This window comes from Nilaparvata lugens, chromosome 6 (assembly GCF_014356525.2).
Source record: "Nilaparvata lugens isolate BPH chromosome 6, ASM1435652v1, whole genome shotgun sequence".
NCBI lineage: Eukaryota > Metazoa > Arthropoda > Insecta > Hemiptera > Delphacidae > Nilaparvata > Nilaparvata lugens.
In genome coordinates this window covers 30,901,808-30,916,052 of record NC_052509.1, presented here as the reverse complement: position 1 = coordinate 30,916,052, position 14,245 = coordinate 30,901,808, and the positions used below count along the sequence as shown (strand labels likewise).

The following is a 14,245-nucleotide window of genomic DNA, read 5'->3' as shown; positions in this document are numbered from 1 at the left end:
TTTGAATGGTAATAATAATAATACCATTATTGACAATAATACAGAACGGTGACTCTGTTCCAATTCAATGATTCATCAAATGTATTTATTTATTTAATCATTCAGAATAACACAACTTACAGAAAAGTACCGCAGGCTTATAAGCCCAAAACGGTTCCAATTCTAGTTTATACAATAGTACAAATGTAGCTAGGTTATGTGTCACTCCTACAACTGGCGGTTGTTTATGTCTGAACTGGCAAGCCGAATTCGGCATGTTTGCAGAGGTTCATTTGAATAATTGTAGGAATACATCCAAAGCACATGAGATAATGTATCATGCATCTTTTCTCTCAGAAAATACCAAAGAATAATTATATGTGGAAATAGAACTCACTAAAAAAGTAATTCTATGTCATATGATCCAATATCCGAAATTTGAAATCCATTTGATTTTTACTTTCCTTGCCCTATTACCATAGGTAAGGAAAGTATTGCTTTCCGAAAAAAATTAAGGTATTCATTAAGGTGGAATTTGGAACTTAAGGTCCTTACAATATAAGGATCCGACACGAACAATTTCGATCAAATGCGATTCAAGATGGCGGCTGAAATGGAGAAAATGTTGTCAAAAACAGGGTTTTTCGCGATTTTCTCGAAAACGGCTCAAACGATTTTGATCAAAGCTATACCTAAAATGGCCATTGATGAGCTCTATCAACTGCCACAAGTCCCATATCTGTAAAAATTTCAGGAGCTCAGTCCCATCTATGCAAAGTTTGATTTAAGATTCCCAATTATCAGGCTTCAGATACAATTTAAACAGAAAATTCTAGGTGGAAAAGATTGAGCATGAAAATTTCTACAATTAATGTTCAGTAACATTTTCACCTAAAATTGAAAATAAGCTCGAGATTCGATAAAATGTGATTATTTCAATTGCAAAGTGTTGGCAACAGTTGATTCTATGAAATCATTCACTATGAAGAGATAGCAGACATCGTTTGTCTCCAGCGTTATTGTCCTGACACCAGCTGGCTCAGATCTTTGAATTAGTAGACTAGATGCGCGGGAACACTTGCGTCAGGTAATCAATTTTCGTAACGGCAAGGAAAGTTGTGTGAGTGCGCCACACCAGATTTTTTTTTTCAATTTTCAATCACTCATACCGTAAGTATTTTGCACTGAACACTAAACAGATTCCAGACTACCTAAAATACTCCTTAGGGTCATCTACATTTATAATATGTGAATTTATAACCAGTAAAATTGCATAATAAAATACTTATACCCAAAAATATGTCATATGGGTAACTGAAAAAATCACATAACTCTCATTGTATGGATCTAGAGCATTCAATACCCAAGTATTGTCCAAACTATCACTTGAATAAATTACTAAAATACTTCTTAGAGTAATCTACATTTATAATATGTAAAGTTATATCTGTAATATTGAATAATAAAAGTGTTTTAACAACATAACTACAAAAGTACCTAACCTCTATCTTTTGGGTATAAGCTTTCAATTATTTTAACCTCAGCTCTGTCTTAACTATCACTTGAAAGAATCACTATAATCATTATCATTACCTAAATCTAATAAATCACACATAAGTATATAAACTGCTGTTCATAATCTACTTGTTTATCTAATTCTATATTAGACAATGTTATTTATCACTAGCTGCTCGGCCATTACACTTGTAAACACAGCTGGTAGGTAGCGTTCAACAAAAACAGATCTCCATAGAGCTAGGAGAATCTTAACCTAGCGCCGCAGTGCAGGATGGTTTCTCACAGCTTGGCGTTGTTGTCATTCGAGATGGGTGTCTGGCTTGGAAGTGTTTCGGCCGCATTGCAGGATGACTGTTAACGGTTGCTGGAAGATCAACAGCTGGATTTTTTTCGTTATTTTTCGTGATAGAGAAATTCTGATTGCAGATTCGTTCTCAGCGACCCCAAGTTTAGCCTGAAGGCTCAGAATGTCAACAATGTTTTTAAATGATTAAAAATCATCATGAAAAGTCATTAATATGGTAGTACACCACGTTTCTGGGTGACTGTTTACTGGTGACTGGAGTTATTATTGACACACAAAAATCAAAATAATCGTGAGAAAGAAAACTGCTGATGAACGCGAATAAGACTGCCACTCCATTGTTCTATTGTCTCGACTGCTTGGCTGAGCCTGGCTGGAGGGATCAAATAACCGACTGGTTTGATCTTTCGTCTGTCCGCTAGGCGGAGCTACGCCGACCATTGCTGGGTGGAAGATGTTACTGCGGCCGCTCGCATCGAACTAGGCGCTGAGACAGCAAATAATAGCAGCGTTGGTGGGAATGCGAGCGGTCTAGAGTGGTCTAGTTGGACCACTGGGAAAGAATGGAGTGGTCTAGAGTGGTCTAGAGTGGTCTTAGAGTGGTCTAGTTGGACCACTAGGAAAGAATGGAGTGGTCTAGAGTGGTCTAGAGTGGTCTTAGAGTGGTCTAGTTGGACCACTAGGAAAGAAAATGCAGGAGACAAGGATGAGGTGGTTTGGGCATGTGCAGGGACAGGAGGAGGATTATGTTGGACGAAGAGTGCAGGATTTGGTTTTGGATGGTGTGAGAGGACAAGGTAGACCTAGGATGAGGTGGGGAGATAGAATAGCGGCTGACTTGTGGGAGAGTGGTTGGTGGAGAGAGGAAGCATTGGATAGGGCTTTGTGGAGAGGCAGACTAAGAGAAAGAAATGCCGACCCCATTTAAATTAGATAAGGCACAGCCAAAGAAGAAGAAGTAGTGAGATGTTCTTGGAAAAATTTCGTTGGTAATTTCACGATCTACAGTTCAAAAACTATCGCGCGCCCATAGATCGATTCAAATTTCCCAGTTCGACTGGCATTTCTGGCACTCTTCGCAATTGGCCAAACTTTTGCGCCAAGGCACATGATTCGTCGACCGTGAAGGTAAGTCGGCGGGCTATTATATTCCGGCTATTATATTACACTCTTATTTACTCTATTAATTACTGAATAAGAGAGATTGATTATCAATTCAAATTTTCTTATTGTTAGTACATTTGGAAGATTACGAATTAAAGAGTGTTTATCTGAACTTATTATGTTGTATCCTATTACATAATCCTCACAATTTTTGTTCAGAGATGTACACTCTTCCTTCTTTCCTTCTCTTCTTTCGTTTCTTCTCATTTTCTCATCATCCTTCTTCTTCTGATTCTTGTTTCCTTCTTTTTCGTTCTTCTTCCTTTCGGTTTTTTGGTGTCATCTCCTTTCCTCCTCATGTCTCTTTTTCTGTTTCCCGCCTTCTTCTTCTCTTGTTCTCCTCTTCCACCTTCTTTTCTCCTCCCGTACAAGCTAGCTTGATATTCTTCTGTATTATTTTCATGCTTTGCTACATCACCTCTTTTTGTATAACAGGCTTAATATGTTTCACTATCTTTTATCAATTTTTCTATCCCCATTCAATTCACTTGTTCAATGTATCTACCTCGTATTTACTATTTGTCCCAATCCCTTTTCGATTGATTCCTTTCTCCTTCTCCATGAATATGGAGGTTTCCTTCTCTCTTTTCCATTTTCAAAACTAAACACGAAAAAAAACAGAGTAGATTATGAACATTACACATTCTAAAGACATCATGAATAATAATTATATTCAAAGAATTGCTTCATCAAAACGTTTTCTTCAATATTCATTCTACATCTACCAATGAATTTCATTCACTCAGGTGAGCGAGAAGAATAATAAGAGTTTTGAATATTTGACTATATGAAATTCTTTTGAATTTCACTTTCTCAAGTATGAAGTGGTGAATGAGAACAAAGAGATTTTAGCTAGAACGTGTCAGCATTAAGCCTTCCGAGAATCCGACTCTCACACGCGCATGTATGTTTACATTTTAGAACGTCTCGGCTTTTGGAGTGCAGTATACAGTTCATTTTTATTGCTGATACAGAATGTAGTGAATAGCGAGAAATTACAATGATCATAGGCACCGACTACTATTGGCTGGCAGGGCTTCATCCCCACCCACACCATCAATATTTGATTTTCTACTAAAAATGAATATTATTCAAAAAATTAATAGTAATAAGTGGTGATGGGACTGACAATTTGGGGGGGAGACTTTATAACTTTACCTAGTTATATTTACGTACGGTAAGGTCACCATAGATTTTTAATCTATAGCCTCGTACAATGAAGTTCTGTCATAGTTTAAAAATGAAATTTTTCAAGTTTACAAGTAGAACAAACATAGGCTACGTCCACTTTCAACGTGTATCTGTCCACAAAAAATTATTATTGAAAGAGTAATGTCAACCCAAGTAAGAAGCTGCACCAATAATATTTTATAGAGATAGCAGGTGTGAGTCTGAGTCATTGAGCACTGCTTTTTAGTGATGAAGATAAGAGAAGTAACCTCTCACAAGGAGAAAAGTCTACATTCCAGAATTTCAAAAAAAATTCAACCAGAAATAAATTATAAACCAGTAGAACATTTGCAGGGGTGCCGCGGGCGAAGCCCCCTGCCGAGCGCAAAGTGCGAGTTATAAATACTAGGCACAGGAATAATCTTAGAACTGAATTTCTACAAATTGCAAGATCTCAAAAAAGGTGGCTATAAAAAGGAACAAAATTATATGCCTGATTATATATAGCAATTGTTAAGATCTTTCGGGTATAGTTTTCAAAAACACAGTAAAAATATTTTTAAGGAAGAATGTTTATATAAAGTTGCCGATTCTTCAAATCAATTTCCTAGATTATATAAGAAGGTTATTACTCTAATCATCGTATTATTCAACCTTTTTCTATTCTCTGAAGTTTATTAATCTTTTAGCTTTCAAATTGTTCTGACGTTGACTATGCATTGGGAAATGGTTTATGTCAATAAATGAACTTTTATTTCAATTAAGTTCAGCATGTAAAATGAAAAAAACCCGCATCTTTCCACCCTCCAATTAAGTTTCGTCAACGAAGGTGGTCAAGTCTTATCAAATTGAAGAGAGTATTCAGTTCACCCGGTAGTATGTTTGATATGATATATATCCCAGTACTTGGATGTTGGTGCCTAAACATATTTTTAAGTAATGTGAATCCATTACTACTGCATTATGCCTCCTTCATTAACAAATCTATATATCTATCTATCTATCTTCTATCTATCTATAAGAAGAGATGGTGTCTGCCTTTCTGTCTGTTTGTCTGTGAGCTCATCAGGCTTGGAATACTTGACTGATTGAGCTTGAATTCTTCACAAAGATGGCATGTATACCGACATGTGTCATAGGCCTATTTTAGTTCTAAAAATCCTTTAAAGATAAGCCCTACGATCCTTCAAAGTTCATATGCTTTTTTTATGAAGGAAGTTTCCATTATATGGTTTTCAACAAATCAAATATTATAATCATTACAAAATGTATTCCATAACATCTATCATACACTAGATAAAGATGCACTATTGACCCATTAGTACAGGTACAGTCTGGTATCGCAGTAGGATGTGTCCTCAACTGTCGCCTGCTGCAAGCGACTTTCTAATTTTTGTACAGGCCCGACAGTCGAGACCTGCGAGATTCGAGGCCAGCGACGGTAGAGGACTTCTGAAAAATAGGCTTTAAATGTCGCCTGCATTAGGCGACAGTTGAGGCCTCTTTAATTTTTGAACAGCCCCGACAGTTGAGACCTACGACCGTAATGCAGGACTGGAAAGGACTGGAAAGCAGTCCTCTACTGTCACAGGCCACGACTGTCGTCGGTCTCAACTATCGCGCCCCCAAAGTAAATTATCAAAGTCAGAGTGCACTTTTGAATGGTATTGTTTACAGAGAAATTATCTCTATCTCAAAGAGTGATAAATGCAATGTGATCCCCAGATCTTATTTTTAAAATAATTCGATGAATAACGTTGAATATTGCATATATTTCCACTTTTGAATCCATAACACTGAACAAAATGTTGCATTCATCCACAGAATCATCTGAACTGATTGTCTTGTTTTGATCTTAGAGAATAAGTAGAAGGCCATATAATATGCTAATCTCATAAAATACACACATTAATAACTGACGAGATCCACAACTTCTTTCTAGTTCTAGTCACAAATCATCAAACAACTTACTTCCAAAGTACTTCTTATTCTCTCTTTTCTTTCTCTTCATTTCTTTCTTCTTCCTTTTCCGTTCCTGCTTCCTCGTCATTTCCTCCTTCCACTCTTCCAATGAATCAAACTCAGAGACTTTCAATTCCAATTCATCATTCCAAGATTTCAATCTTTTACTCCTGTGGTTCTTCAATTTATTTTCTAGATCTTTTCTTCCGATTTCGATATTTTCTTCATAATCCGGATCCGAAGTATCAATTGTCCATGATTGTTTAGGTATCTTGAGGTTCTTTACTCTACTCGTTTTCCCATTCTCTTCTATCCCATCAGCGAGTTGAAGATCCAAGGTATCTATAATATTTTTTACTATGTTTTGGTCCTCCAAATCCTTCTCGGAAGATTTTTTTGGGGGAAAATCTTGATCGCCTGAACCTAACAGTTTTTCATCATGTCTGACTTCAACTTTGTTGTTTCTCACCACCTTTTTGAATGTTTTGAGCATTGAAATCAATTCTCGCATCACATCAATGTAGTCTGGATGTAGGTCCTCATCGTTATTCCTAGTAATCATCTTCAGACGTTTTCTAGCTTTCTTGACCTCTAACAAAACATTCTCATCTCCATCTGGTGAATCCATAGTCTTTTTATGATAGTCTTGTAACTTCTGCACTTGTTTCCTCCCATTCAAGTCTTTAACTCTCATTGCCTTATGCAAATTCTCCACTTGGCCAAAGCGATCTTCAAGAACTGCACTGACTTCCTTCATAGTATTTCTAAGGTTCGCTTCAAAAGGTGTATCGTCTCTCAACAAGCTTCTTAAAGAATTTTTCAGTTCCAACAACCTTTTTAAGAAATCAACCTCCACCTTCACTGTTTCTGTCCCCCCTAGATCATCTATTTCTGAATTTAGAGAAGTCATATCACCAGAAGATCCATCCAAGAACCCTTCTAATAGTCTATCTTCTAGCTCCTGTTTAAACGTTGAGTTCTCTACAATTATATTTTTCATGAGATCAGGACTGTGGGATCCACTGTCCACATCCGAGGCTCCTGTACCCAAGTTATCTATTATATCATTTCCATCTGGTGATTTTCGTAGCATATCAGGGTAAGGAGGTATATCACAATCAGGAATCCAGGCACTATCATTGGAATCCTCCTTTTGTCCTTTATTATTTGAACTTATACTTTCCTCAGTGTACCTCTCTAAACCAACATCATCTCTGCTTGCTCCTTCCTGATTCATTGTGTCTGCATGGGAGATACCTCGCTTTTGATCATCATTGTAATCGTAATCAAATCCCAACTCATCATTTTCTAAAGTTGGATGAGGTGTGGCATGGTGTCTATACTCGAAAAACTCGATGTCTGGTATATTTTCAGCTGGTTTGTTGATGTCTGTTGATTTTTGTAGGGTTTCTTCGCCAGTGTTCGATTTCTCATGGGTCTTTGAGTTCTCACTTGTAGAGAAGAGTAATGGATTTAGTTGATCCTCCAATTCATCTAAAACATTGGCACCGCCATCCACCGCCAGTGGATGTGCATTTTCTTTGTCTAGAATGTTTCGGCATACCTGTAAGTCAATTATTATCAAATTATTCGAGCAAATGGGAATCGATTTTCAAAATTGTCATTTGAGAAGGCGGTTTTTTGAAAATAACAATTTTCAAAAAAATGAGAGTGCCAATATTGATCAAAGCATGATTGAATTATCGGTGAACAATATTCAAATGTCTCTCGAAATATATTAATTAATATGAAAAACAATTATTTTGTCATGAGTCTTGTGTAGGAGTCATAACTGACAAAACAATAGGCTACTAGTATAGAAATAACTGACAATAAGGTTGTGTGACATTGTTTGATTCATCTATTGGCAACAGTAGAATAAAACGCAAAATGTAATAGGAGTTTGTGATACACTCTTCAATTCAAACGAAAAGCCATCCACACTCGACTCTAGAATGATTATTGACTAGCTTGGAAAATATATTGGACCAATGTAACTAGAGCTACCTCAGCCACTGAAACTTATAATAGTTACTGAATTACTGAAGCTACTAAATTTCTCAATTCCTCAAAAGTGGCATTAATAAATTGTTTCATGAATCATTCTAATCTTTGAGAGACTATATTCTTTCATTCAAGGTTTTTCTCTCATCCATTCTTTCATTCCATTCTTTGCTTCGAGATACTGTATATTGAAGCTTTGAAGATTCGATAGGCTACACAACAAGCTATTCTAAACTATGAATTCTAATAAATATTGGCTGCTTTGTCATATTCCAGTTGAATATAATGATATTCCAACCATGGATGGTCTTTGCTCAAATCCAACGAGAAAGTGAAGTAGGCGAAGAAATTTTTTTTAAAATGAGACTTCTCATGTATTTTGAAATTCAAGTTAAATTCATCTATTTTTAGATTGAAAATGTTGATACAACTGAATCTTATATCTTGATCTGTTTTAACAAATAAGCGGATTTGCATAACATCAATATTCATTCACATCCAATATTTATAATTCACTGCTGTTCGATTTTGCTAATACCTGTTGTACACAAAAATTTGTTAGAAACTCTTCAAATACCAATATGAGAGAGATAAAATTATTTTAATCATATTGTTAGCTGAAAGTATTTATGGAAGAATATATAAAAATATAATTGAGACATATATTTCCAGAGGAAAATGTACTTACCATGCAAGTTATGAAAGTAGAAATTATTGCAATCAATAAAAATATTCTTGAAGCTTCTACATATCCTCTAAGACTCATTTCGATAAGTGATAGCCTGCAATTGAATAGTTCAAGTTTCTATCATTTCAATACGATTGGTGGCTTGAACTATGATGTTATTGACAACTATTTGACGATTTGAATTATGACAACCATTGTTCAAACATCACCAGTGCCTATTATAATGCTTATTATCATTTCAGCAACAACGTGAACACATTAACATTTGATTATTCAATGGGGATCTGCTCATCAATTTATTGTTTCAGTTTTCAACCAAAGAGTAAACTTCATAATCTCTATTTATAATGTGAATATATGATATGGGATTGATCTAGAAGCTATGAGTGAAGCCTCTTTTTACAATGGCATGGTAGTCAAATTGGTAGTACATTTGATTTTAAACATGATAAAGTTACATCAGAAATATTCAATATAGTCTTATAATCAGGAAATTGTGATTGCAATAATGGAGCGTTGACGATTAAATCAGATTACTACCTCTATCATTGTTTCAACGATTATCTCTACGAATAAACACTCAACATCATCACATACATGTTTTTTAAACTGAATTAGATCACAGAAGTCAACAGACATCTCATTCAAAAGTCTGATTCATGGGAGAGACAACTCTTTCATGACGGTAATTTTTTTCAAACAGACTTATGATATACATGGTTGGACAATGAATAGAAATAAAAATAGAATACCCTTTTTCAAAATTGTTCACTTTTGACATATTTCGGCTATGATGCCATCATATTTGGCATATACAAGGCATCATAGCCGAAACATGTCAAAAGTAAACACTTTTGAGAAAGGGTACTCAGATTACTTGTATTTTTATTTCTATTCAAGTGTAGCCGTAACGAAAAAAGACAATTTGAGCAATTGAGTATGGAGGATTTAAAATAGCTGTTACATAGTCATTTTTGAACGAAACTCAATTTTTCCCTACAGTGTGTGCCTTAAATGTTGCCATTGTAATAATTAGATAATTCCACCTCTCTAATCGGGAGGATCGAAGGAGCATTCGCTCCCAAGAGGGAGCATTTTTTGAAAAATGAGTCTGTTTTTGTCCAAACACTCTAGTAGACGTTGTGAGGAAGTTGATGACAGTGCAGTGCAAGAGATAACATCATCATAGATAACGGGATCGTTTGTGGATAAAATTGGAACTTTTCTGTTTTTCTATCAATGGCGAATAATTGACTGCCAGTTGTGGCATTAGTCGAAGCTTCATTATTTGGTCTTATTTTTTTGAGAAAACGTCACTGTCGATTTTGGATCGTTCGACAATGCTGCATGATTTTTTTTTGACAAATTTGAGAAGATGACATATCAACTTCCATACTGTACGACTCCAAAAGTCCAACATATCCTACATCGAGAGTAACTATGACATTCTCAAAGCAAAACTTCCCTGGACGCCTCATTACAATGCGTGGAGATGTTGGGTGAATTCCTCGTCAATCAGACTTGTCGCCTTGTAACTATTTTTTATGGTGCTACTTTAAAGCTTATGTGTAAAGCTCAAAAAACAATAGTCGACAAATCACGTGTCCTTGAAGCCCTGAATGAGACAATAGCACAAGAAGTTCGAGCAATGCTTCATAGGAGTATGGAATATGGATCACTTCTCTCAACGTCTATAAATTTAATGAGTGTATAGACAAAAAAAGACGACATTTTCAAATGTTGCTTTTCGTACGTAATAAATTTCCAATAACTTTTTCCCATCTCATTAACAGAATGGTAGAATTTAAGGTATATACTAGAGGAGAGAATTTTAAGCTACGTTCAAGAATTAGTAGCCTACGTAACAGCTATTCCAAATGATACATACTCCATTGTCCAGCTCTGTACAATCGTTGATGACATTACATAGGCATTTGGTGGTAGTTTACATGATATTCCTTGTGTATTTAGATAGTCCAGAACTATTGTAGGTAGTTGGTGATTCACCATATTACGAGAGTTTGAACTGCATTTCAATAGAGTGGAAGGAACTTATATATTTATTCGATATAAATCTGTTTCCTGAATTGTATAGAGATTATTCCAACAAGATTTGATTGAATAACTGGAATACCTTGATACACTTCACTATTGTGGAATCTTTTAAAGTAAGCTGGTTCAAATCTCGGTTTTAATCACTGTTCACTGTTCATGTTTAAAGTTATGTTAAAAATTCATATTAATTGAAGGTGATTTATCAGGTTTCTCCATTTATTTTATGCAAACAGCTTCAGTTGATATTAATCAAATTTCTTGACCGCTAAAATTAATTGATCAATCTAACCCGCTGTCGGTTGATGAGTGAGCCCTGCGCTGATTTTTTTTTGTTTTTCGAAACCCAGTCAATAAAGACATTGATGCGCAAAAAAATAATGGGATGCTGGATTTTTCGACGGTGTTTGTATACGAAAAAATGAATATTAAATAGATAAAGAAAGAAAAAAAGATGTTGTCGAATTCCACTATAACATTTTTATTAAAATGTTATAGTGGAATTCGACAACATATTTTTTCCTTTCTTTATCTTAATATGGAGAAGTTCCACAATATCTCTGATAAAAGTGTTAAATATTAAATAGCCTGGAACAAGAGTCCCCACCATTACACCGTTTCCTTCCCCCCCCCCCAGGACACCATAAAAGTTCAAAACTGCGTGGTTTAGTGAAACAAGTATATATCGGCTTCAAATCAAGATATCGATCGAGACTTTGATTCAATTCTTCTAGGGATGAATAGATGAACGCGGATACTTCCTTTTCTGTGCAACAATTTGAATTGAGAATAAATCGTTCTGAAATTAGTTGAGTGAGATGACAGAAGCCGAAGATTTAAATAAATTTATTCTCTCCAGAGTTCAAGCCATTTTCAATTAAAATATGTAGTTGAATCCTACTCCACCAGTACAAAAACGACTGAAAAAACGCTTTATTTAGCTTGGCTCTTACTCTCAAAAAAAAGCAGGGGTGAGTAAACTGAGTATATGTAGGGCCACGAACTCAATCTATACAGAGTTGAAATAAGTACATATGTCAAGTTATAAAGCCACATAATTTCAAACAGTTTAGACGATAATAAAAAGGTCAAAAATGTCAACAAAGGAACAAAAATTATATTAATATTATTGGAAAACTCTTCTTTTTCCAACCATATCCTTAGAGTTACATTATGATTGGAAGTTTAATAGTTATTGAGTTTTTCTAAAATATCGAATGATCAATATATTTCGAAAACTAAGGGCGATACAGAAACTTTTACTGTACACTTTTTGTTGAAAATTTCATGGTCTTCTGCTGTTACACCATTCATGATCGTGAGACACTCTGTATAATGGTTTCAAATAATATGTGTTAGAAATTTAAAATTGATGATTTAAGCAACCAAAAGTTATTATCATGATCTGAACTCTCAAGACTAATATTATTATTATTATTACTATTCTTTTTTATGATGGTGATGCCCACATGAGCTCTAGGTTTGTGCGTGGGTAATTAGGGATAATGAGATATTTATGGACCTACAGTTTCAGGTTGGTTACGAACCACCAGGAAGCGATCTCACAACTCATGAATCATACACTCCATAACCATTTGGAAAAAAGTTGATAATTCCATTGAGAATACTAACTTACTAAGTTACACTAGTATTAAGTCACTGCACAACACTGATCAAATAACTTGAGAAAGGGTCTTGATGTCAAAATTCAATTATGCACTTAAATCTAACATAGAACAAGATCTAAATATTTGGTGAATTCACATCTACTATTTAACAAAAAAACTATACATTCTTAATAATTTTATTCTTCAAATATCTGTATACCTCCTACAATAAATTGGCCATGCGTCTAGTTGATCAGTAGGTTCACAATAAAATTGAAGATTGATTAAGTAATATTATCGAGGAATGTTGTTCTATTTTAGTGAGATTCATTGAATTATCATTCAGCATAGAAAAATTTATTCACTTGGAATAGATCAATTTTAATGCAACTAACTGGAGCAAATATTTTTTTTCGAAGCGTAATAATAACATTGAACATACAGACAGAGAGACAAAGATTTTGGCCTTGAGTCGAAAGTAAGAACTCGCTGACAATCGTTCAATAGCTCTAATCATGAATGATTATGCATTTGAATGGATGATAAACAACTAATGTTAATTTATGCCAAATTATCCAAAATGATTCAACATGATAAACATACTCACGTTTTTCACTGGAAAACTGCTCGTTGTATCAATTGTGCTCAAGTTGAACAATACACATTTTCACAAATATATTTGTGTAGATTATTCCACTCGAGACAAATATGACCAACATACCTAAACGATCTGACTATTTGTTGCTACTCCAATTCATCACGGATGAAAATAATCACTAGTAAGCAACGTCACAAAAGATTCACGTGTGCTTGTACAACTCATCTGTCTGTTGAGCAACAGTTTAAAGCATCAGCACACCTTTTCATGCATATTGTTGAAGCAATATTAAGACAGAGATGAAGCCACGGTCATACGCATGCGTTGCAAAGCCGAATGAATTGACAGTCACGGAAACAATGTGCTTCACATATTTACATTTTTGAGAATTGAATGGAGATGACACAGTTTCCAATTGACATAAGTTGCGGTTATGGAAGGTTGCAGAACAATGGAAAGTTTATAAAGTTCAGGTACGGTTAGGAACAATAATTTTTTTTTGGAAATACCTACTACTAGAGTACTACTTTGGAGTACTACTAGAGAATAGAATATCATTTCAGATAGCCTACTCTCTTATTATCACCTTCGTAGCTATCAACAATCATAGAAGCAACAACATGGTAGAAAACTATTCATATTTGTGTGATACATAAAACATAATACACTGTGATATGGTGAAGGAATTTGTGAAAAATTTTCATTTTCAAGCATCAACCGAATTGAATTAATTGGATTGTTAAGTGAATATTTATTTTTGAATCCTTCAGTGATGTTCAAAATCAAGGTAGGCTACAGTACCTAAACTATATGTGATATTTATTGATTCACAGAATAGGATATTCCGAATTAAAGGTATTCATATCTTACAGTACTAAGTGGGAAATCTCATTCAGTTTGAGCTCAGACTGTTTATATTTTTATGTTCCTCACTACCTATTATTCGAAGAATTCTATTCTGTGAATCAATGAATATAACATATAGTTTAGGTACTGTAGCCTACCTTGATTTTTGAACATTACTGAAGGATTTACAATAAATATCCACTCAACTATCAAATTTATTCAATTCGGGTGATACATGTGAATGAAAATTTTCCAGAAACTCCTTCACCATACCACACATTATAATGTATCACGCAAATAGGGCTACTGATCATTAAAACACAATAAAAAATAATCAAGCACCCTTTCTTCTA

General features: G+C 34.8%; 1 protein-coding gene across 1 annotated transcript; it reads right to left on the bottom strand.

Moving 5' to 3' along the window:
- Positions 1–5,887: 5,887 nt before the first annotated feature.
- Positions 5,888–13,310, bottom strand: LOC111060776. The gene is made up of 3 exons (XM_022348450.2): positions 13,056–13,310; positions 8,790–8,883; positions 5,888–7,661 (listed from the first exon to the last, which is right to left on the bottom strand). The coding sequence occupies exons 2-3, from the start codon at positions 8,865–8,867 to the stop codon at positions 6,084–6,086; spliced, it is 1,656 nt and encodes a 551-aa protein (XP_022204142.2). The 5' UTR covers positions 8,868–8,883; positions 13,056–13,310; the 3' UTR covers positions 5,888–6,083.
- Positions 13,311–14,245: the final 935 nt, after the last annotated feature.

Excerpts from the sequence above, each read along its gene's own strand:
- LOC111060776 (XM_022348450.2), bottom strand. The coding sequence starts at position 8,867 with ATGAGTCTTAGAGGATATGTAGAAGCTTCAAGAATATTTTTATTGATT. Across the intron at positions 7,662-8,789 it reads CTACTTTCATAACTTGCATG|GTATGCCGAAACATTCTAGA; the intron begins GTAAGTACATTT and ends ATTGACTTACAG.